Below are 25,412 nucleotides of genomic sequence, written 5' to 3'. Positions count from 1 at the left end.
TGCTGTCTCTAAATACTGTACCATCGTTGCAAAGCCAATAGAGAACTGTATTTGCTATATAGATTGTGCTCTCGGCTGTCACAATCCTTTTCACATTTAGCTTTTAAATTCCTGGTTGTCAGCTCTGTACATTATTAAATTGCTTTTGGCCCATTATCAGCTTTTAACTATTTCCTATTCATTTTGTCTCCTTTTTTGAGGTCATGGTTCGCAAGTTGAGAAGAGGTGCATTGGAAAAAAATAAGATTTAGTGACAGTTGAGTCTTCATGTAAATTGTAATTTTAGTTGAGAAGCCTGGCCGATTAATTTAAATTGGATGTTCATTTAAGAAAAGTTTATAGAATTTTATGTCTAAACCTTTTTTTAGGTATTGATTCTGAAGGACATGCTGCAAACTTTGTGGAGACCGAACAAATAGTTCAATACAATGGTTATAAAGCATCATTTGTACAAGTAAGTCACATGATGACAAAACTTACATTTTTTCAGTGTTCTAATGTGAAAAATATCCTGTTGCACCTCCCAAATGGAAATGGACAAAAAAGAACACTGAGCCATCGATGGAGAGATTGGGAGGGGTGATCAAAGGCCTTGTCAAAAAAAATGGACTTTGAGTAGGCTTTTAAAGGAGGGAGGTGGGGAGGCAAAGTGATTTAGAAAGGGGAGTTCGAGAGTGTAGCCACAGTGGCTGAAGGCTTTACTACAAAGGCAAGGCAACAACAATAGCTTGCAATTGTATAGTGCCTCTTAAAAGAAGAAAAACACCCAAGGTATTTCACAGTAGTGTTAATCGGATATTGCCAAGTTTGAGGAAGGATGACTGAAATCTTGGTCAAAGAGATGGGCTTTAACAAAGCTTGTAATGGAAGAGAGGGAATGGGAGAGGCTAAGAAGTTTATAGAGAATACCAGAGTCTAGGGCCTAGACTGAACAAAGAACAGTACAGCACAGGAACAGGCCATTCGGCCCTCCAAGCCTGCGCCGATCTTGTGCCTGCCTAAACTAAAACCTTCTGCACTTCCGGGGACCGTATCCCTCTATTCCCATCCTACTCATGTATTTGTCAAGATGCCTCTTAAACGTCACTATCTTACCTGCTTCCACCACCTCCCCTGCCAACAAGTTCCAGGCACTCACCACCCTCTGTGTAAAGAACTTGCCTCGCACGTCCCCTCTAAACTTTGCCCCTCTCACCTTAAACCTATGTCCCCTAGTAACTGACTCTTCCACCCTGGGAAAAAGCTTCTGACTATCCACTCTGTCCATGCCACTCATAACTTTGTAAACCTCTATCATGTCGCCCCTCCACCTCCATCGTTCCAATGAAAACAATCCTAGTTTATCCAACCTCTCCTCATAACTAATGCCCTCCAGACCAGGCAATGTCCTGGTAAACCTCTTCTGTACCCTCTCCAAAGCCTCCACGTCCTTCTGGTAGTGTGGCGACCAGAATTGCACGCAATATTCTAAGTGTGGCCTAACTAAAGTTCTGTACAGCTGCAGCATGACTTGCCAATTTTTATACTCTATGCCCCGACCGATAAAGGCAAACATGCCGTATGCCTTCTTGACTACCTTATCCACCTGCGTTGCCACTTTCAGTGACCTGTGGACCTGTACACCCAGATCTGTCTGCCTGTCAATACTCCTAAGGGTTCTGCCATTTACTGTATACTTCCCACCTGCATTAGACCTTCCAAAATGCATTACCTCACATTTGTCCGGATTAAACTACATCTGCCATTTCTCCGCCCAAGTCTCCAACCGATCTATATCCTGCTGTATCCTCTGACAATCCTCATCACTATCTGCAACTCCACCAACCTTTGTGGCGTCCGCAAACTTACTAATCAGACCAGCTACATTTTCCTCCAAATCATTTTGTTGTATATATAAAGAGCAAAGGTCCCAGCACTGATCCCTGCGGAACAACACTGGTCACATCCTCCATTCAGAAAAGCACACTTCCACTGCTACCCTCTGTCTTCTATGACAGAGCCAGTTCTGTATCCATCTTGCCAGCTCACCTCTGATCCCATGTGACTTCACCTTTTGTACCAGTCTGCCATGAGGGACCTTGTCAAAGGCTTTACTGAAGTCCATATAGATAACATCCACTGCCCTTCCTTCATCAATCATCTTTGTCACTTCCTCAAAAAACTCAATCAAATTAGTGAGACACGACCTCCCCTTCACAAAACCATGCTGCCTCTCGCTAATTTTGTTTCCAAATGGGAGTAAATCCTGTCCCGAAGAATCTTCTCCAATAATTTCCCTACCACTGACGTAAGGCTCACCGGCCTATAATTTCCTGGATTATCCTTGCTACCCTTAAACAAAGGAACAACATTGGCTATTCTCCAGTCCTCTGGGACCTCACCTGTAGCCAATGAGGATGCAAAGATTTCTGTCAAGGCCCCAGCAATTTCTTCCCTTGCTTCCCACTGTATTCTGGGGTAGATCCCATCAGGCCCTGGGGACTTATCTACCTTAATGCTTTGCAAAACACCCAACGCCACCTCCTTTTCGATAATGAGATGACTGCACTATCTACACTCCCTTCGCTCGGCTCATCATCCACCAAGTCCTTCTCTTTGGTGAATGCTGATGCAAAGTACTCATTTAGTACTTCTCCCATTTCCTCTGGCTCCACACATAGATTCCTTTCTCTGTCCTTGAGTGGGCCAACCCTTTCCCTAGTTATCCTCTTGCTCTTTATATATGTATAAAAAGCCTTGGGATTTTCCTTAATTCTGTTTGCCAATGACTTTTCATGACCCCTTTTAGCCCTGCTGACTCCTTGCTTAAGTTAACCCATAGCCAACCTTAGTGGGGTGAAAAGCGTGGGGAATGTGTAAAAGGCCAGAGTCAGAGGAATGCAGAGTTCTGGGGAGGGCTGTAGGGCTGAAGGAGGTTTCAGAGAACGGGAGGGGGGAGGCCATGAGGGATTTAAACACTAGGATCAGAATTTAAGATTTGAGGAATTGGGGACGGGAGTCAGTGCAGGTCATTGAGCACAAGAGGTGGTGGATGAACGTGAGTTGGTGTGGGAATGGATACAGGCAATAGAATTTTAAATGCGCTGAGGCTTATGGAGGATGCATTGTTTGCATTGGAATAGCTGAATCTGGAGGTAACAAAAGCATGGATGATGGTTTCAGCAGCAGTCAGGAGTGGTGGTCGTGAGTTCATGCGAGATGGTGGAGAGGTAGAGCCCGGTTTGTAGTATAAGCATTGTGGTACAGTACTCGTGGTGCACAATTAAGCCATTCCTTCAAACCTACGTCTTTGACCAAGCTTTTAGTCTTAATATCTCGTGGCTCAATGTCAAATTTTATTTAACGCTACTGTGAAGCCCCTTGGGAAGTTTTACTACATTAAAGGAGCTATGTAAATACATGATGTTGATCTTTAGAAAAAGAATTTGTTTTACTAGGAAGCTTGGCTCTGAGAATGAATATCAAGTCAATAGAGACCAAGGAAAGCACTTAAGTTTAAGAAAAATAAGAAATATAGTTTAATAAAAGGTATACTAGATATGGGAAAGGGATAAAGAAATAGCTAATAGTGTAGAGTTTTTATTGAAGATTTTTAATCACTTTTTAATATACCAATAAAGTTACTTAAGATCTCAGCTGCTTCAATACTGTAAAAGATGATTCTTGAGGGCTGCCAGATGTTGAATAAATTTTTTTCCTGTTTTCAAGACACGAGGGTCAATTCCCTTTTTCTGGTCACAAAGGCCGAACCTAAGATACAAACCAAAGCCACAGATCAGTAAATCCATGAACCATGTGAGTACATTTTAAAAACACCAGGTGACAATTTTCAGTAAAGGGCACATGGTTCTCTTGACCTGCTGTAAGAGAACAGTTCTGCTGTGCTAATATATTTATATTTGCAGGTTTGTTTTGTACCAGTGCTCATTTTTGAATATGATAAATATGTAATTTTCCTTGGCACAGTTCCAGTTGCCCATTCTGTCTCAAATGTGTTCGTTGCTTGGAAAAACTGAATTTGTATAGCTAAACAAGAGTGTTCAGGCTGTGCAAAAACCTGTTGTTAAATTGTATTTTTAAGGCAATTCAGTGTTGGCTAAAGACTAGAATGTACCATGATGGATGGTATTTCATTTTCAATTTGGTGAGGTTATGTGCATAGAGTTCTTCTAATTTTAATGCAAACAAGGTGCTTGTAATCGGATGTTGAGTATTAGAAATAGGGCAAATGATTTGTTTTTGCTCAAACTGGCATTTTCACTCACTTCAGGAATGTATCTGGGTAGCAAATTGTGCTCAATGTGGTAAGTGTAGAAATTTGCAGAAAGTATTACTGTGCTGACATATTGCTTTTGTCCCATTAATCATCGCAACCTTAGTGTTTTAGTACACTTAAATTATTGATGCCGTTGACTGGATTTCTCTTTTAATTAGTGGATTTTAAACATTTTTAAATTTTGATTTCAGATGGATGGCTTTCAAAGGCATTTTGATTCGCAGCTCATTAGCTATGGGAAGCAAGTCATAGTTAACTTGGTATGTTTTATTTTTGCGAAATATGCCAACACTAACTCTTAACTTTGAAACTGAAACTCATTGTTTTATGTTTTTAAAAATATTTTCACTTTACAGATCGATCAGAAAGGTCCTGAAAAATCCCTTGAGCAAGTTTTCTCCAAAATGGCTTCCAGCATGAGCATTGGGATGGTTAAGTACGTTTCCGCACTATCATTTGGAGAGCTTAATGCTATCGGTCATCTGTTTGTATTTATTAAAAAATAATTTGAAGTGACTCCGGCGATTTTACAATTTCCTTCTGTTGTCCCTTTTTATTGCACTTGAGAGAAGGCAGTGAATATAATGGGTGTGACCGCCATCTCACTGCCTGTTACCATGAAAAGAAAGGGAGACTTGCATTTGTATAGTCTTATCACACCTGTCTGAACTGCCTCAAAGCACTTCACAATTCATTACTTTTGGAATTTGTAGATGAATATGTGATGCCTTTTCTCACACTGACTGCAATTAAATGAATGTCCAGTTAAACGTCTTTTGATGATGTTGGCCAGGGCACTGGGAGATTGTCCTGTTTTTCCTCATAGTTCTATGGGATCTTTAACATCCAACCATTTATTTTAAAAAAAAAAAGTACAGCCTTTGTCCCATCTGCAAGATGCCAACTTGTGGATTCAGCACATCCGCAATGCTCCATTGGAGTTTGTCTAGATTGTTAAGTATGAAATCTTCTGACTTGGTGAGTTGTTACCAACTGACCCAAACTAACATTTGCAGGAAGGTTGGAGAAAAGCAGGCCCATTTGATCTAATTTTTCCAAAATGTAGCCCTAGTATCTTCCGACGACAGCATTGAGCTATTTCTTTCATGAGTTTAGCCTTTGAGCTTCAACCACATTTCCTGGAAATCTTAGTTATTCATCACCACCTGCATAAGGAAATACTCCCTGACATCTGTTTTAAATTTGCCCTTCATAACTTTGAACCTTGGCTTTCTTGTTCTGTAACCTTAATGTGCTAGAAACAATTAATCCAGGTTTAATTTATCCCAGTAAATATTTTGTACGTGGTACCTCTATATAAAATCTGCCCATCATTTGCGTAAAATAACACCTTTCAGCCCCATCTTCTCCAGCTGAACCCTTTAACACGGAGTTACCATGTACTGCTGCTGTATACTGCCTTTCCGGCCTGATTGGCCCTCTTGGGTTGCAGTCATCAGAAGTGTGTGCACTATTCTCATTAAGGTTTGACCAGGAGATAGCATAAATTCATGAGGCCTTCTGGGGATTTGAGTTTAACTGATTTAGCACAGTAACCCAGTGTGCTGTTGTTGCCTCACACTGTTTTGGATATGGTAGACAGGAGCGACTCCACTAACATCCTGTGATCTCTCTCAAAGTCCTCCTCGGCAAGTTCAATTCATTCTTGGTAGTCTCCGATTTTACTTCCAATACAGTCAAACATTTGTCAGTATTAAACTTCATTTGCCACTGCTCAGCCCAGGTGCAAGCTCATGTCAAGCTCACTTTTTGAAAGATCTTCGCTACCTCCTTTTGAGTTCACAGGTGTGATTTACAAATTTTGCTACCACTTTAACAAACTGTGAATGTAGATCATATTTATGTAAGTAAGGATCAGGAGGGGCTCAGCACATTCTCCTGAAGAATCCCACTCACGATCTCTCTCCTTTTTATTGAGTACCCCAGAAAACTACCCCCTCCTTCCTTCACACTAGCCGGTTACTAATCCATGTCAGTATTTTATCCTTGTAACCCATTGAGCATAGTTTGTAAAGGCTTTGTCGTGTACTTTATTAAAAGCCTTGTGTGGCTTTGCCCTTGCTAATTTGGCTCTCTTGCTTCCTCCAATAAGTTCATGAGGTTGATCAGACAACGCTAAACACTTTTCAAGCCGTGTTGGCTGACATTTATCAGGTTATTTTCATTTTGCTCCATTTTTTTCTTTCTGATTTTAGTTTAACAATTACTGAGCTCAGCATCCCGACTGCTTGCTAGTTTTGCAATCAAAATGCGCTTAATGCATATTTGGCTCCTGAGACTTTCTTGAAAAGAAATTTAGCAAAAAGTTACATGCACATTTTCACCCACTGACTATAAATAATCTATTAAAATTTCTTCTAATGGTACTGTACCTTTTTGCAAGGCTAAAAGCTGTAGATTACATGCATTCAGCACAGCAGGATTGAAGTGGCAAAAGCATGTGGGGTTTAAAATGAGGTACAAAATTTTTAATCTGGCCTTTCTCTTCCCCCATTCAAGATTGTCATGATTTAAGGAGTAGGTCGGTACCTCATCTGCTGAGTCCACTTATGCATGCCTTTCATCCCTCCCCGCCCATACATTCCAAATGTGATTAATTGGATTCATTTGAAAGGAGAATAGTTGGACTGGGAAGACCATTTTTTTCTTGGACACAATTGTGGGAGTCCTTTATTGTCTCCAAGACAGGCAGTCTTCTCCATTCCTGCTGTTTCAGGCACTAAGCGATGAATCTAGAAGTGGTCTTTCAAGTAGTCTCCTTTTAAAATGAGTTGGAATTGAAAGAAATCATAAGGCTTGACACCTGTCAGCAACTGGGACGAGCACCTTGGGCCAGGTGCCATCAGCTCTGGCCTAGGACTTTGGTTGAAATACAGATTTGAGTTGGGGAGTAGACCTGAGTAAGTGTGCAGGAAAGGGCAGGCTTCCCACACAAGCAGATGAAACCATGTGAAGCTTGAAGGTTGGACCCAAGATAACATTAGATAATTGTAGCCCTATAGGAGTACGCTTCAAAAAGTAAAGTGCATTGGGATGTCCTGAGGATGTGAAAGGTGCTTTATAAATGTTCATTTTGTTTTTCTCTTTTCTCACGCTGTCTCCCTCGTTCGTTCTTGTTCTCCTTCGTGCTCTCACGTTCACTCCCTCGCTCATGCTCACATGCTCGTAAATTCACTGAAGCCCATAAGGATGATTGGTATGGAAAGCACAAGTTCCACAGTGGTGCAGTAGAAGGTACTTTGAGTTTGGAGTTAACACTAGTCTGTGGGAAGCCTAGAATAAATTGCATTTGCTTGTGCTATGCCTACCAGGGAATGCTTAATCTTGATTTGAGGGGCAGGGTGCTGTAGTAATGTAAACACTGGCCTTTTACTGTAGGACTTGGGTTCAAACCAGTTTGATGGGATGAAATTTTTATCTGCTAACAGCAAGTGTGGTTTGTTATTTTGGGCAATTTCAAGCCAATTCCTGGCAGTTTGAGCTTGCAGTACTGAGGATTAGTTGCCGATCTCACCCAGTTGCCCCAGAAAGCCCACTGTTTCAGCTGGTGTTGGTCTTCTGATTTGAGGCGGAGACACATTAGCTGGGCTTATCCATTTTGGTGGAATCTCAGCAGGAAGTTGGTATTGGGTTGTGCCCACCAGACATGACCATTATTGAGCATACTTTCTGTGGTCGGGCTTGCTTACATATTTTTGGTATGCTGTTGATTTTCCATCTTGGAATAGGAGTGGAAGCTCCTGTTCGTTGCTAATGACAGTAAAGGCAGCTTATCGCTGCAGCTAATCACTGCGTACCTGGCGATGCTTAATGGTTGACAGTGCCAAAAATGAAAATTGTTCTGATCATTAACGTGACTCATTGTGATGAGCACAAGAATCATAAAGTAAGAAAAGAAACAATTTAAATATACTGCTGCTAGAGATTGAATACTTTTGTACCGAACAATAATTAATGTCTTGCAGTTGCGCTCCCTCTACAATAATTACATAATTATAGCACGGAATCAGGCCATTTGGCCCAACTGGTCCATCTATCCCGACGTAGCCAAAGAATCAACCCGAAAGGCTTCTCTTCCTGCTCCTGCACTGTTTGCTCTGGTATCCCCTACAGCTCTATCCTTGGCTCCCTCCTATGTCATCTACGTGCTGCCACTCGGTGACCTCATCTGAAAGCATCAGTTTCCACATATATGCTGATGACATTCAGCTCTGCCTCACCATGACCATTCTCAACCCCACCACTATCTCTAAATTGTCAGTCTACTTGTCCAACGTCCAGCACTGTGTGTGCAGAAATGTCTCCGAACTAAAAATTGGGAAGACCGAAGCCATTAACTTTGGTCCCCATCACATCCTGTTCCCTTGACACTGACTCCTTCCCTCTCCCTAGCAACTGTCTGAGGCTGAACCAGATTGTTCACAACCTTGCCGCCATATTTGACTCTGAACTGAGCTCCCAGCCACATTTCTGCACCTTCATTAAGACCACCCTTTTCCACCTCTCTCAAATTGTCCAACTACACCTCTGCCTCAGCTCATCTGACGCAGACACAATGGGCCAAGTGGCCTCTTTCTGTGCTGTAAGCTTTCTATGATTCTAGCAGGGGGAGGGAATACAGACTCCTAGCAGATAGGGACACAGCTAAACACAGGAAAGCGAACAAGTCAGAGGGAATACAGCGGAATTAAGTTTCAAGGGAGTAAGACCAGTATGGAGGGCCTCTACTTTAATGCCAGGAGTATTGCAGGTAAAACGGATGAGTTAAAGGCAATGATTAACACGTGGAATTGTGATATAGTAGCCATCACGGAGACATGGTTGAGGGAGGGGCAGGATTGGCAGCTCAATATCCCAGGATATAGAATCTTCAGGCGAGACAGAGGAGGGGGCATTGCAATATTAGTTAAGGAATCAGTTACTGCAGTAAGGAGAGATGATATCTTGGAGGGGGCATCAAATGAAGCTTTATGGGTAGAGTTTAGGAATAAAAAAGGGACAGCCACATTGCTAGGTGTTTGTTATAGACCCCCCGATAGTTGGTGGGAAATTGAGGAGCAAAGATGTGTGCAATTTGCAGAAGTGTAAGAATAATAGGGTGATTATATTAGGTGATTTCAACTTACCTAACATTTAATTGGGATAGTCATCGTGTTAAGGGCTTAGATGGAGTGGAGTTCTTAAAATGTATACAGGAGAACCTTTTAGCTCAATATGTAGAGGATCCAACAAAGGAGGGTGCAGTGCTGGACCTAATTCTGGGGAATGAAGCTGGACAGATGGTTGATGTGTTGGTGGGGGAGCATTTTGGTGATAGCCACCACAACATGGTACAATTTATGCTTCTTGTGGAGAAAGAGATAGACAAGTTGCAAACAAAGGTTTTGGATTGGAGGAGAGCGAATTTTAGTAAAATAAGGCAGGATCTGGCCACGGTCGACTGGAAAGATTTACTTGTCGGGAAATCGACAGAAGAGCAGTGGGGGGCATTCAAAAGGGAAATGGGGAGGGTACAGGCCCAACATGTTCCCTCTAGGGTAATGGGTAGGAGCAACAAGCCCAGAGAACCATGGATGACCAGAAACATTGAGGGTGCGATGAGATGGAAAAGAGAGGCTTTTGGCAAATACAAGGAGAGCAAATCAATGGAAGCATTAGTGGAGTACAGAAAGTGTAGGATGGAGCTTCAGAAAGCCATTAGAGCAAAGAGGGGATATGAGAAAGCTCTGGCTGGTAAAAGTAGGGAAAATCCCAAGATATTCTGTAAGTATATCAATGGGAAGAGGATAACCAGGGAAAGAGTAGGACCCATTAGGGACCAAGGGGGAAATTTGTGGGTGGAGCCATAGGACATTGGTAGGGTGTTGAACGGATACTTCACATCTGTCTTCACCCAAGAGAAAGAGGATGTAGATATGGAACTTAAAGAGAGAGACTGTGAGGTTCTTGAGCAAATTGTCATAGGGAGTGACAAGGTATTGGAGGTTTTGGAAGGCTTAAAAGTGGACAAGTCTCCAGGTCCAGACGATTTGTGTCCCAGGATGCTGTGGGAGGCGAGGGTGGAGATTGCAGGGGCTCTGACCCTAATTTTTAATTCTTCTCTGGCTATGGGGGTGGTGCCAGAGGACTGGAGAACAGCTAATGTGGTCCCACTATTTAAGAAAGGTTGTAGAGATAAGTCAGGGAACTACAGACCAGTGAGTCTCACGTCAGTGGTAGGGAAACTATTGGAGAAAAATTCTGAAGGCGAGAATCTATCACCACTTGGAGAGGCAAAATTTGATTAGGAATAGTCAGCATGGCTTTGTCAGAGGGAGGTCATGCCTAACAAATTTGATTGAATTTCTGAGCATGTGACCAGGTGTGTAGATGAGGGTAGTGCAGTTGATGTAGTTTACATGGATTTCAGCAAAGCCTTTGACAAGGTCCCACATGGGAGACTTATCAAGAAAGCAAATGCACATGGGGATACAAGGTAACTTGATAAGGTGAATTCAAAATTGGCTTAGCTGTAGGAGACAGAGAGTGATGACAGATGGCTGTTTTAGTGACTGGAAGCCAGTGTCCAGTGGCGTACCACAGGGATCTGTGCTGGGTCCCCTATTTATCATTTATATAAACGACATGGATGACTGTGGGGGGTAGGATCAGTAAGTTCGCGGATGACACAAAGATTGGCCGAGAGGTTAACAGTGAGGTGGAGTGTCTTAGGTGACAGGAAGATATAGACGGGATGGTCAAATGGGCAGAAAAGTGGCAGATGGAATTTAATGCTGAAAAGTGTGAGGTGATACACTTTGGAAGGAGTAATGTGAGACAGAAGTATTCAATAATGGCCTGACACTGGGAAGTTCCGAGGAACAAAGGGACCTTGGCGTGTTTGTCCATAGATCTCTGAAGGCAGAAGGGCAGGTTAATAGGGTGGTGAAAATGGCATATGGGACAATTGCCTTTATCAATCGAGGCACAGATTACAAAAGCAAGGAGGTCATGTTGGAGTTGTACAGAACTTTGGTAAGGCCACAGCTGGAGTACTGTGTGCAATTCTGGTAGCCACATTATAGGAAGGATGTGATTGCATTGGAGGGGGTGCAGAGGCGATTCACCAGGATGTTGCCTGGGATGGAACATTTAAGCTGTGAAGAGAGGTTGGATAGGCTTGGGTTGTTTTCGCTGGAGCAGAAAAGACTGAGGGGTGACCTGATCGAGGTGTACAAGATTATGAGGGGCATGGACAGGGTGGATAGGGAGCAGCTGTTCCCCTTAATTGAAGGGTCAGTTACGAGGGGTCATGAGTTTAAGGTGAGGGGCGGGAGGATTTGAGGAAGAACTTTTTTACCCAGAGGTTGTTGACTGTCTGGAATGCCCTGCCTGGGAGGGTGGTAGAGGCAAGTTGCCTCACGTCCTTTAAAAAGTACCTGGATGAGCACTTGGCACGTCATAACATTCAAGGCTATGGGCCAAGTGCTGGCAAATGGGATTAGGTAGACAGGTTAGGTGTTTTAATGCATCGGTGCAGACTTGATGGGCCGAAGGGCCTCTTCACTGTATTATTCTGATTCTCTCTGCTGAAACCCTCATTCATGCCTTTGTTACCTCTAGACTTGACTATTCCAATGCACTCCTGGCTGGTCTCCCATGTTCTACCCTCTTAAACTTGAAGTCATCCAAAACTCTGCTTATAAGAAATAGGAGCATGGGCAGGCCATTTGGCCCCTCAAGCCTGCTCCACCTGCTGCCTGTATCCTAATTAGTACCAAGTCCTGTTCATCCCGTGTTCGCAGACCTTCATTTGCTCCCAGTTAAGCAATGCCTTGATTTCAAAATTCTCATGGCCTTGGCCCTCCCTATCTCTGTAATCTGCTCCAGCCCTCCAAGATATCTGCACTCCTCCAATTTTGACATCTTGAGCATCCCTGATTGTAATCATTCCACCATTTGGAGGTCGTACTTTCAGCTGCCAAGGCCCTAAACTCTGGAATTCCCTCCCTAAACCCCTCTGCTTGTCATGGCTCGCTTTCCTCCTTTAAAACCTAATACTTTGACCAAGCTTTTGGCTTATGTGGCTCAGTGTCAAATTTTAACATCCTATGAAGCACCTTGGGGCATTTTACTACATTAAAGCTGCTACCATAAATACAAAATGGTGAACTTGTTGCTGGTGTTTATGCTCCACACAAGCCTCCTTCCACCTTGCTTCAGTGCTATCAGTATAACCTCTATTCCTTTCTCCCTACTGTACTTATCTACCTTACTCTTAAATGTATTTATGCTAGTTGCCTGAACTTTTCCTTGCAGTAGTGAGTTCCACATATTCTAACCGCTATGAAACTCTGAGGCATTCCATCTTTTTTAATCCTGCCTACCTGGAGACCATTCACATTTTGGCAAGGGGTGACCAGGTTAGGTGGTCATATTTGCATTTCAGAAGCCTACGTACTGTGCCCCCCCCCCCCCCCCCCCATCCTTTATGGCCATTATTATGAATTATTTCTTTTAAAGTTCACATTTTGCTGTCATTTTGGTAGATATTGTGCATTTGACTTCCACAAGGAATGCAGCCGTATGCGATGGGACCGGCTCCAAATCCTTTTGGATTATGTAGCAGATCAACAAGATGAATATGGGTAAGCGGTTTTTGTGCTTTTTAAAAATGTTAAAAATCTTTAGGACTTTGCTAATTTAATCAAAGTATCTTAACTTTCAAGTTTAGTATAGAAAAATCGTGATTGTTTTCATTTATCTTATTTTATAAAAGAGGTAGTCACTTATTTTTGTTTTAATAACAGTTATTTCTTGGTGGATTCTGAAGGGAAGATGCTGTTACAGCAGGAAGGAACTTTCCGGACCAATTGCATTGACTGTTTGGATCGGACAAACGTGGTGCAAAGTTTGTTAGCACACCGCTCTCTCCAGTCTCAGCTTCAGGTTAGAAACTCTTTGCCAGCTTATTATTTAGTGACGATTTTAATGTTTAAACATGCTCTTCATTCAGAAATACCAGTGTCTGTAAATAGTGAGTGAAACAGGATTTGATATTCCTCAGTCTAGAATTGTCAGCTTTTCTTGACTCCTGCACTGTATAGAATAAGGGCAGGGCATGATATTGTAACTTGAGATCTTATGTTTACATTGCTGAGGAAGGTAACTTATTCCAAACCTCTGTGACCATCATAATATAACCAAAGTAAATTGAAAAATTTGTGTTTTATATCGCGCATCTGCTTCAGAATTTTTTTCAAATGAAAATTAGAATATATTCTAGACTACTTTTGCCTTTAGTTTGCTTGTACGCTTAGCAGTGTCATAGGTCAGGCATGCAGTCATATCATCGATTTTTCAAAAGTGACTTTGCATTATAGGAACATAGGAGCAGGAGTAGGCCATTCAGCCCATCGAGCCTGCCCTGCCTTTCAATATGATCATGGCTGATCATCCACTTCAGTGCCTTTTTCCCCACACTATCCTAATATCCCTTTGTCATTTGGTCTTCAGAAAACTGTCAATCTCTGCTTTAAACATACTCAATGACTGAGCTTCCACAGCCCTCTGGGGTAGAGAATTCCAAAGATTCACAACCCTCTGAGTAAAGAAATTTCTCCTCATCTCTGCCCTAAGCGGTTTCTCCCTTTTATTTTGAAATTGTGTCCCCTGGTTCTAGACTCCCCAACTAGGAGAAACATCATGGCTGCATCTACCCTGTATTTTGTAGGTTTCAATGAGATCACCTCTCATTCTTCGAAACTCTAGAGAATACAGGCCCAGTTTCCCCAATCTCTCTCCATAGGACAGTCCCACCATCCCGGGAACAAGTCTGGTGAACCTTCGCTGTACTTCCTCTATAGAAGTAATATCCTTTTCTAAGGCAACTGGACCAAAACTGCGCACAGTACTTCAAGTGCAGTCTAACCAAGGTTCTATACAATTGAAGCAAGATTTCACTACTCCTGTATTTAAATCCTCTTGCGATAAAGGCTCACACCATTAGTCTTCCTAATTGCTTGCTGCACCTGCATGTTAGCTTTCCATGACTTATTGACCAGGACACCCAGGTCCCTTTGTACATCTACACTTTCTAATCTCTTACCATTTAAGAAATACTCTGCACATCTATTCCTCCTACCAAAGTGGATAACCTCACATTTCTTTCACATTATATTCCATCTACCATGTTCTTGCCCACTCACCCAAGTCTATCCAAATCCCCTTGAAGCCGCTTTGCATCTTCCTCACAACACACATTCCCACCTAGTTTTGTGTCATCTGCAAACTTGGAAATACTATATTTGGTCCCAACATCCAAATCATTGATTTATATTGTGAACAGCTGGGGCCCAAGCACTGATCCCTGCAGTACCCCACTAGTCACAGCCTGCCAATGTGAAAATGATCCGTTTATTCCTACTTTCTGCTTGTTAACTAATCCTTAATCCATGCCAGTATATTGCCTGCTATTCCATGTGTTTTAATTTTGTTAACCAACTCCTGTGGGGGACTTTATCAAAAGCCTTCTGAAAATCCAAGAATACCATGTCCACTGACTCCCCTTTATCAATTCTGTTAGTAACATCCTCAGAAAACACCACCAGGTTTTTGTCAAACATAATTTCCCATTCATAAATCCATGTTGACTATGCCTAATTGGATCATTATTATCCAAGTATCCATTTATCACATTCTTTAGAATAGATTCTAGCATTTTCCCAACGACTGATGTAAGGCTAACAGGTCTGTAATTCCCTGTTTTCTCTCTCCCTCCCTCCTTAAATAGTGGGGTTGACATTTGTGACCTTCCAGTCTGCAGGAACTGCTCCAGAATCTATAGAATTTTGGAAGATGATCACCAATGCATCCACTATCTCCAAAGCTACCTCTTTCAACACTCTGGAATGTAGAATATCAGGTCCTGGGGACTTATCAACCTTCAGTCTCATTAATTTCTCCAATACAACCTTTTTACTAATACTAATTTCCTTCAATTCCTCATTTCCCCCTAATCCGTTGGATCTCTAATTCTGGGAGATTTCTTGTATCTTCCTCCATGAAGACAGACACAAAGTAATAATCATTTAGCTTCTCTGTCATTTCTCTATTCCCCATTATAAATTCTTCTGACTCTGCCTGTAATGGACCCACATTTGTCTTAGCCAAACCTTTTCCTTTTTACATACCTGTAGAAGCTTTTACAGTCTGTTTTTTATATTTTTTGCCAGCTTACATTCATATTCTATTCTCCCTTTCAGTTTCTTCGTTCTCCTTTGCTGTATTCTAAAATCCTCCCAATACTCAGGTTTACTGCTATTTCTGGCAACTTTATAGGCCTTTTCTTTTAATTTTATACAATCCTTAACTAACCTTGTTATCCACAGTTGACTGCCTTTACTTTTGGTGTTTTTGTGTCTTGAAGGAATGTATAGTTGCTGTAAACTATGTAATATTTCTTTTAAAGACTATGCATTGCCTGTCTACTGTCGTACCTTTTTAATGTATTTTCCCAGTCCACCTCAGCCAATTTGCCCCTCATAACATCGTAATTTCCTTTGTTCAAATTTAACACCCTGGCTTCAGATTGAACTGCCTCACTTTCAAACATAATGTAAAATTCTGTCATAGTATGGTCACTCATCCCTAAAGGTTGTTTTACAACAAGATTATTAATTAGCCCTTTCTCATTACATGATACTAGATCTAAAATGGCCTGTTCTCTAGTCAGTTCTTCAACATACTATTCTAGAAAACCATCCCTAACACACTTCAGAAACTCGTCCTCCACAGCATTAGTGCTCATTAGGTTTACCCAGTCTATATGCAGATTGAGGTCACCCATGATTACTGTATTACCCATGCCACATGCTTCTATAATCTCCTGATTTAATACCATGCCCCACACTACAACTCCTACCAATGTTTGTTGCCCCTTGCTGTTTCTTCGCTCCACCCAAACAGATTCCACATTTTGTTCTTCCGATTGGAGATCCTCCCTTACTAATGTACTGATCCCATCCCTTATCAGCACAACAGCACCTCATTTTCCTTTTTGCCTGTCCTTTCTAAATGTCGAATATCCTTGAATATTCAGTTCCCAGTCTTGGTCACCCTGTAGCCATGTTTCCATTATGGCAATTAGATCATACCCATTTACATCTCTATTTGGGACTTTAAATCATCTACCTTGTGAATGCTACGTGCATTCAGATAGAGTGCCCTTAACTTTGTTGTCTTGACATTCTGCATTCTAAGCCTAGTTGATGCTTACCTTTGTTTTGTATGACTTCTAATGTGACTTGCTACTTTTCTACCTCCTTCCAATTTGAGCTACCCCTTGGGTTCCCATCCCCCGACAAGCTAGTTTAAACCCTTCCCAAAAGTACTAGCAAATCTCCCTGTGAGGATATTTGTTCTGGTCCTGTGTTTCTCTTCTGGATGCCAAACGCCCCTAAAATATGTCCATTCAGTTTATTTTAAACTGATAACTAGGGAGCTTCACAAAAAAAACTATAAAACGGAATTATTTTAGAAACATTGATTAACCAGAATTACCTGGCACTCTTGTACAGGTAATTACTTGGCTCTTGCATTAGATTTACAACAACAACTTGTATTTATATAGCACCTTTTTTTAAATGTAATAAAATGTTCCAAGGTATTTCAGAGCAACGTTAAAAAAGCAAAACTTGAAACCGAGCCACATGGGAGATATTGGGGCTGATGCCAAAAGATTGGTCAAAGAGGTAAGTTTTAAGGTGGAACGAGTTTGAGGCAGAGAAGTTTAGGGAGGGAATTCCAGAGCTTGGGACCAAGGCAGGTAAAGACGCGACTGCCAACAGTGGAGCGATTAAAATCAGGGATGCTTAAGAGGCCAGAATTGGAAGAATGCAGCGATCTTGGGTGTGGATTTGGAAGAGATTACAGAGATAGGGAGGGGCAAAGCCATGGTAGGATTTGAAAACAGTGAGAATTTTTAAAATCAAGGTATTGCTTAACTGTGAGCCAGTGTAGGTCAGTGAACACAGGTTATGATTGAACAGGAGGTGGTGCAAGTAAGGACACGGACAGAGTTTTGAATGACCTTTATTCGCTCCATGTTTTGGCATTGTAGCTGCAGTGCATAAAATGAGAAATAAATCTGGTTTTGTTACACATCTCCACAAATAGTGTTCATAAACAATTTATTTTAAATGTGTTCACCGTATATGTTTGTCATCTCAATATAAAATACAGTAAATAATTGCTGCAGTATCAATATTGAATGAATGTGGATGGATTGCACATTTACAGACTCATGAATTTCCCTATTCCTTGCATATCTGAAATTCATTCACTAACCATTCATTTTCATGTGTAATAGAATGCATATGTTTATAAAATTTTAAACTTTTATAATGAAGAAAAATGGGGTGAGCAGAGAGAGTATCAATGATGGGTCACACAAAATTAGAGTTCATATTTGCATTTTTTTTTAGTATATGGGATGGTGGTATCACTGACAAGGCCAGCATTTATTGCCCTTGAGAAGGTGGTGGTGAGCTACCACCTTGAACTAATGCAGTTCATGTAGTGTAGGTACACCCAAGATGCTGTTAGGGAGGGTGTTCCAGGATTTTGACCTGATTCCAGGTGCGTGACTTGGAGGGGAACTTGCAGGTGATGGTGTTCCCATACGGCTGCTTCCGGGTGCTAGAGGTTGCGGGTTTGAAAGGTGCTGTTGAAGGCGGTTTCGCGAGTTGCTGCAGTGCATCTTGTAAATGGTAGACACTGCTGTCACTGTGCACCAGTGGGGGAAGGAGTGAATGTTAAAGGTGGTGGGTGGGGTGCCGATCAAGTGAGCTGCTTTGTCCTGGATGGTGTCAAGCTTCTTGAGTGTTGTTGGCGGTGCACTTATTCAGGTAAGTGGAGAGTATTCCATCACACTACAGACTTGTGCCTTGTAGATGGTGGTCAGGATTTGGGGGCTCAAAGGGGGAGTTACTCGCTGCAAAATTTCCAGCCTCTGACCTCTTGTAGCCAGACTATTTATACGTCTGGTCCAGTTAAGTTTCTGATCAACGGTAACCTTCATTTTAATATGAAAACAGATTGAGGATAATGGATGCCTGGAAATGCTTACAAATCCATAACCCAATTAGAGGTTATGTGGTTAAGTTGCACAATTCGCTTTACAGTATATATCAGACAGCTGATTCTTATAAGTACTGCTGCAGCACATTCTGAAGTGTTAGAACAGAAGGAAGTTTCTTAATATATTTCCAATTATTTAGATACTCACTAAACTTTTGTGTTTTACCTTGTTCCTCATTCTGCTGCCTTTGCCCCTCCATTGTTGAAGACAGGGGATTAATTGTACTATAGGATGGTTATTCTGGTAGCAGAGATCCTCTGGTTCATGACCAAATGGCCATTTTCATGAATGGAACTGAGCATGCAATGTTGGCAGGCAGTTCAACCACGAAGCCATTGTAGCCCAGGCCAATCCTGTCTGCACATGCGCTTCCAGCAACTGATTATTGGATAGTGATCAGAGGCATCCTTCCTACTCAATCTGCAAAATGGAAATAGCTTGTGGTGTTGTGATCTGGCACAAACAGACTCTGTCCCAAAGACCAATGGGTAAATGTAGGACCCTGATCCATGTGGTTAAGAACCACACTATTTACAATTTGTTGAGACCACCTCATATAGGTATTTAAAAGCAGAAAAAGTGGATCCAAAGGCAGCCATAACTTTTAATGTATCATATTGCAAGCTTAAACAAACTCATCGTCTGTTATACATTATTAAACACTTTCTTTTCTATTGGGTTTAGAGGATGGGTGTTCTTCATGTTGGCCAAAGAATTGAAGAACAAGCAGAGTTTGAAAAGATTTACAAAAATGGTGAGTTTAAATTCCGTTTCCAAAAACTATTTGGTGAAATCTTTTAATATGAAACAGTGGGCTCCTCCGCTAGCTCGGTGAGTTTATCCAGTGAATAGCTGAAGCATACACACCAGTGAGGTTTCAGATTTGACCCCTGATCTGTGCTGAGCTGATCTCAGCAGTAGGAGCAATACAGTTATTCTGTGACCTTGTCCTATCAATATCTTTTCTTTTGTTATCTCTTGCCCCACCCCCTGCTTTACTTAAAAACCTTTTACATTTCTAATATTTGTCAGTTCTGAAAAAGGGTCACTGACCTGAAACGTTAACTTTGCTTCTCTCTCTGCAGATGCTGCCAGACCTGAGTGTTTCCAGCATTTCTTGTTTTTATTATGTAGGAGCAATACAGTTGGCTTTAGTATCCCTGGGTGAGGGTGTGAGAGTTCTTGCGTCTGATTGCTATCGGTCTCTCCCTGCTAGAAGAAGGTGTGCTTGGACATCGGGTGATGGGAGTGGCTGTGATGGCTTCCATACTCGCTGTCAAGGATAATGCATATATTGTCCATTTAGACACAAGTACCAGAGGATGCCCAAGGAGTCCTATACCAGCATGGAGTCTGTGCCCTTCAACAGGGGAGAAAAGTTGGGAGGAAAATCTACTTTAAACATAAAATTTAGCAATTGTTACTTTTGCTGACTACAGTACTACAGCTTAGCGATAATTTGATTTGTCCACAGCATGGGCCGATAATGCGAATGCATGTGCCAAACAGTACGCTGGAACTGGGGCCTTAAAGACTGACTTTACAAGGTAATTATTTCTGAGCGTTAACTCTTGACTGCTATGGTTTACACCGTGAAAGTTTTGTTGCAAACAAGTTAATATGCATGGAGAGGGGAGCAGGGAAAGCAACTTAAGCTGAGAAATATGAATAAAATTCCCATTGAGTGATTTTTGACACTTGTGTTTGCTTCAGAAAATGGCAGTATAAGTGCTAGTACATCAATTTTTAATCTGCTTAAAACAGTGACACTTTTTTGCCTTTAGTAGTCTAGTATAATTAAAACTCTTTTTTTGTGTATAGGGGTCATATAGTAAATGTTTAAAGTGACACCTTAAATTTTTTGACTGTAGGAAAAGAAATATTAGCCATCCTGTTTTACTAGTTGGACCAAATAAGAGATCTAAGCAAAATACTGTGGATACTGGCAATCTGAAATGAGAACAGCATTTCCAGCTTTTATAAAGGAATCTAAACATATGTGAAAGAAATGCATCCTAGAATTGCATAGCCTGATTTCCTGTGCTGCAGATTCTTTCAGCCTAACTGGTCAGCTGGTGTTTATACTCCACCTGAGCTTTGTCCCACACAAATGGCCTTTTCCCATAACTCCCTTTTCCCTCTATTCCCTTCTCCCTCGTGTGCATCAAGCTTCCTCTTAAATGCGGCAATATTATTTGCTTCAGCCACTCCACGTGGCAGCAAGTTTCACATTCTCACCAGTTACTGTAAAGAAACTGCTCCTAAATTCTTCATTTGATCAGTTTGTGGCTATCTTCTATTTATGGCCCCTTGTTCTGGACACTCCCACAAGTGGAAACAAATCATGAGATTTGTAGTTTTCATTTTATTCCTGGTTAACTGCAATGCCAAGTGCAACACAGCAACAAGAGAAAATTTACAAATATGTAGGGTGAAAGAGTGAAATCGGAAATAGTTTTTTTTGGGTGTTTTACGCAGTTTGTCAAAGAAGATTTCTGAGCCTTGATAAACTGATACAGAAGGAGGTGATTCAGCTCATCGTACCTGTGCCAGCTTTTTGAAAGAGTGATCCAATTAATCTCCCTCTCTCGCTCTTTCCCCATAGTCCTGCAAATTTCTTGCAACAAAGTATTTACCAATTCTCATCTGAAAAATTATTAAACCTGCCTCCCACTATCCTTTCAGGCAGTGCTTTCCAGACCATCATAACTCACTCTAAATTTTTTCCCCCATGTTGCCTCTGGTTCTTTTGCCAAATACCTTTTTAAATCAGTGTCCTTTAGTTACCGACCATATTGACTCTACCAAAACCCTTCTATCAAGTTCTCCTTTTAACCTATGCTCTCAGGAGAACAATTTGGAATTGAGGTTTTTTCACCAAGTGTTGCTAAGGAAGCTTGATGTTTGATTCAGGTTTGAAAGTGGATGTTTGAGGCTGAATAGCCACCTGTTCAAGGTCCTTGTGATTGGAGAGTGGGTGGTGAAGGGTCTCTCTGATGCGATGTATACGGGCAGTTTCAGCAAGAAATACAAAGCCTGTGTGGAAAGTAAAGAAGAGAATGTGCCAGTGCAGGTCCACAGCAATAGATTGTATTCCATCAGGGGGACACTTTTTTTGATGCCCAAAATAAGAAAATGGTACAGGTGCACTGGTGCTCACCAGCAGTTAGGGTAAGACAACATTGTTAAGAGAAATGTAAAGGGAATGTTACAGCTCATTGAGAGTACTTAACTATGATGTTGACTTTCGCATTTGTCAGTGATTCACTCCTCAACCCTTATTTGAAGAGCACATTCACACACACGAGTTGGAACAGATATCCGTGAATGCCCTTATCCGCTTTTTAAGGTTTCCCAATTAAAGTCCAGAGTTTAAATTCAGCTTTATTTTTCAGATGTTGGGTTACATCTCTGTATAGGATACCGAGAGGTAGCATTTAACTCTTGAGATTTCATTCAGAGAAAAATAATGACCGTGTGGATGTGGACAAGGGGCATTTGAGGCATCATCTCAGTTGATATCGTTATATTAAATATTGGTGCTTTTGCAGCAAGTGGGGCTGAGTTTGCCACTGGGAAGGACTGGTCCAACCTTCCTGGCCAAGTGAGACCACTTTCACATCGTTGAGTTTGGAATAGCCCCGTCTCTGGGGTTTAAGACCCTACATGTTCCAAGATGAGTGTAAAAGTATTTTATAAAGCGGATGCTGAAGACGGATAGTGACAATGTCTCTCAAATGAGAAACTTGTATATCCTTTGGTTCTCCAGAGTAGCATCTTTTGAAGATGTTTAACGTGTGTAAATATCACATGCATATGCTGCAGTCAGCTGCATTGAATGCAGAGACTCAATGTGCAGTGCAGTTCATAAGATACAAATAATTACTAGTCGCTGATAGGATAACTAAGTGGGAAAATGAAATGCTGTCTTAGAATATCTGGAATGGGTTTTCTAGAAGACACCGAGAGCTGTCTTGCCACACTTTCGGATCTGCCTAATGTCGACATGAGGATGTGTACTGCCCGGATTATTTGAAAATGAGCATAACCGGAAAGTGGCATGTTGCTTTCGTCACCAGGTTTAAACAGCACACTGCTGCCAAACTCTTGAAGTTTGACTTTTTAATTTTAATATAACTGCTGCTCAGGTGCTCGGGCATTTCTGGCATAAGTATCCACTGTTGTGTTAATAAATTTCCTTCATCCATATCTTTTCTTTAGGACTGGAAAGAGAACCAAATGGGGTCTTGTGATGGATGGATGGAACTCGATGATAAGATACTACAAGAATAACTTTTCCGATGGATTTAGACAGGTGACATAAGCCATTCTATATTACTTTCCGAGGGATCTTGATGAGCAAAAGCTGTGTTAGCCATTTTAAATCCATTATTCATTTTTCAAGTATTGGTTGAATCATTTTAGAATGTATTTAAAAGCCTACCTAGGGTAGCCTAGGAAAGCTACACCTTGCTGATGAGCAGTGTTTCAACAACAACAAAAAACTTGCCTTTATATAACCTCTCTAATGTAGAAACACACCACATGGTACTTCATAGAAGTGTAACCAAAATATGGCGCTAAGCCAAAGCAGGAGATATTAGGTGAAGTTACCAAAAGCTTGACCAAATAGATTGCTTTTATGGAGAATCTTGAAGGAGGACGGGGAGGTAGAGGACTCTAGGGTAAGAATTCCAGAACGTGAGACCTAGGAAGTTGAATATCAGCATAGTAAATTTCTTTAATTTTTATCAAACTAAAATTAATATCTTAAAAGCCTCCTAGGCTGTTTAATAAATATGAACACTTCACGCATGCTATTAGCAAATAAAGCTTGGCTTACTCTCCAGAACCAACAATTACTTTTCTTTTCAACAATTCTGAAAGCACTATGCAGTTAACTCTGTCTGAGTTCTCTAGTCCGTCTCTTGCTGTTCTAGGTAGGGTTCAGGAACACCATTCTGACAGGTAATCCTCTTTTTTTTTCCTCATTGTTTTATTGATATTGCTGCTCTGAACTCCTCCCCCCCGCCCCCCCCCCCCCCCCCCCCCCACCAGCCCCTTCCTCCAGTAATCTGATTTTGTTTCCTACTTTTGTATTTAACCAAAACTGATATTTTTAAAATATTACTCTGAAAAGCCTAACTGAATATTTCCATTCAATGTTCCCTCTAAGCTGCCCGACCATAGAGCAACCCGATAGTTCCAGGACACAAGTCAGTCCGTTTGTCACCCAAAAAAATTTAAAGGGGCCGCACACAAATCACCTACACACTTCCCCTCCCCCGAAAAAAAAAAAAAATATTAGAGGGTACATTGTTACCATCACTTACTTTTGATGACTCAGCTCATAATTCTTCATCTTTTAGCATTCTTGGTCCACTATTACACTGGTCTTTAAATGGAATTATCTTCCATTGATAAAGCTACCTCCAAGAAGCTTGATTTTCACAATGCCAAACGTTTCTTTTTACTCCTGGTCAACTCTTGTTTTCCCCCTAAAGCCCAATTTAGTACAAGACTTGAATATTGATTCCAATATCTAGGGAGGTTCTTCTAGCACTTACACTGTTGGACAGGATATAATAGCTGGTTGTCTACTAGATTACTTTCCTTTTGCTTCTGGCCTCCAGCCTTTTTTCTTGTCTCTATTTTCCTAATACTAATGTGGTCATAAGCTTCAAATGTGCCAGCTGCGGCTCAGTTGGTAGCACACTTGCCTTTTTAAGTCAGAAGTTTGAGAGTTCAAGTCCCACTCTAGGACATAAGCACAAAACCCTGGGCTGACACTCCAGTGCTAGTACATGCCATCTTTCGTATGAGACGCTAAACCAAGGGCCCTTCTGTTCTCAGGTGGGCGTAAAAGATTCCCGGACACTATTTTGAAGGGGGAGAGTTGCCCCTGGTGTCCTGGCCAATATTTATCCCTCAATCAGCATCATAAAAACAGATTATCTGGTCATTATCCCTTTGCTGTTTGTGGGAACGTGCTGTGAGCAATTTGGTTATCATGTTTCCTACGTTACAACAGTACTTCAAAAGTACTTCATTGACTGTAAAGCAGCTTGGGACGTCAGGTGGTTGTGAAAGGCGCTATATAAATGCATGTCTGTCTTTTCAGTCTTCCATCTCTACGTGCTTACTGTTGAAACTAAGACTAACACCATTTCTTACTGTAGCTCATTCTTCTCTTTTCCGATGACCTCAAACCCCTTCTTCCTCAGCCTTTTTTTTCTAATAATTGTCAGCCTATGACATCGCCTCTCCTACATGATTTATCTTGTCTTCTCTCACTGTTTGTCTTTAGCTGTCAATATCCTGTCCTGTGGGCCATGGCTCTTCACCTAGGTTTCTCAGTAAGTGTATAAAACTAGATTTCTGTTAGCTAATGCTAAATGTATGTTTGTTACTGTTCCAGGATTCAATAGACCTGTTTCTTGGAAACTATGTTGTGGATGAGGCTGACAGTTTCGCTTTTTTACAAGACCAGAAGGAGTGGAGGTTCCTAGCGGTGAGTTTGGAGATGACCATTCATAAATTCGCAAGGGGAGAGCCAACTGTGCAACAGCCCCGACAAACAAATTTCTCTGCAGCACCTGTGGAAGAGCCTGTCACTCCAGAATTGGCCTTTATAGCCACTCCAGGCGCTGCTTCACAAACCACCGACCACCTCCAGGCACGTATCCATTGTCTCTCGAGACAAGGAGGCCCAAAAGAAAGAAAGAAAAGAAAGAATTCATAAATTATTTATTATTGAGTCTGTATAACATTGTCAATAAGCAAAATAAATTGACATTTCCCCTCCATTTGTGTTTGCTTAATCTGTGGTCTTAAAACCCCTTTAGCATAGTTATCAGACTATTTAATTGCTGTGTAAAGTAAATGAAGAATCTCAAACTGCCAATTGATGGTGGTTGGCTAATTATATATGATAGGGTGGATGGCAGCCCTGACAGGGCACCAGCTTAAGTTGCCCAGGAGGTATGGTGACCAGAA

General features: G+C 41.5%; 1 protein-coding gene across 1 annotated transcript in view; it reads left to right on the top strand.

Annotated features, from left to right (window-relative positions):
- Window positions 1–25,412, top strand: part of LOC137381609 (phosphatidylinositol-3-phosphatase SAC1-like) — an 88,519-nt gene that overhangs the window by 47,117 nt on the left and 15,990 nt on the right. Inside the window, exons 9-18 of the mRNA XM_068054321.1 lie at window positions 369–454; window positions 3,709–3,795; window positions 4,468–4,536; window positions 4,633–4,712; window positions 12,826–12,924; window positions 13,087–13,225; window positions 19,101–19,170; window positions 19,891–19,963; window positions 22,638–22,731; window positions 24,835–24,927. Of these exons, the coding sequence (XP_067910422.1) occupies window positions 369–454; window positions 3,709–3,795; window positions 4,468–4,536; window positions 4,633–4,712; window positions 12,826–12,924; window positions 13,087–13,225; window positions 19,101–19,170; window positions 19,891–19,963; window positions 22,638–22,731; window positions 24,835–24,927 (890 nt within the window). The remainder of the gene's footprint in view (window positions 1–368; window positions 455–3,708; window positions 3,796–4,467; window positions 4,537–4,632; window positions 4,713–12,825; window positions 12,925–13,086; window positions 13,226–19,100; window positions 19,171–19,890; window positions 19,964–22,637; window positions 22,732–24,834; window positions 24,928–25,412) is intronic.

The sequence above is a fragment of the Heterodontus francisci genome, chromosome 2, assembly GCF_036365525.1.
Source record: "Heterodontus francisci isolate sHetFra1 chromosome 2, sHetFra1.hap1, whole genome shotgun sequence".
In the NCBI taxonomy this organism is placed as follows: domain Eukaryota; kingdom Metazoa; phylum Chordata; class Chondrichthyes; order Heterodontiformes; family Heterodontidae; genus Heterodontus; species Heterodontus francisci.
Note: the sequence above shows the minus strand (reverse complement) of the source record. Positions and strands in the feature narration are given on the sequence as shown.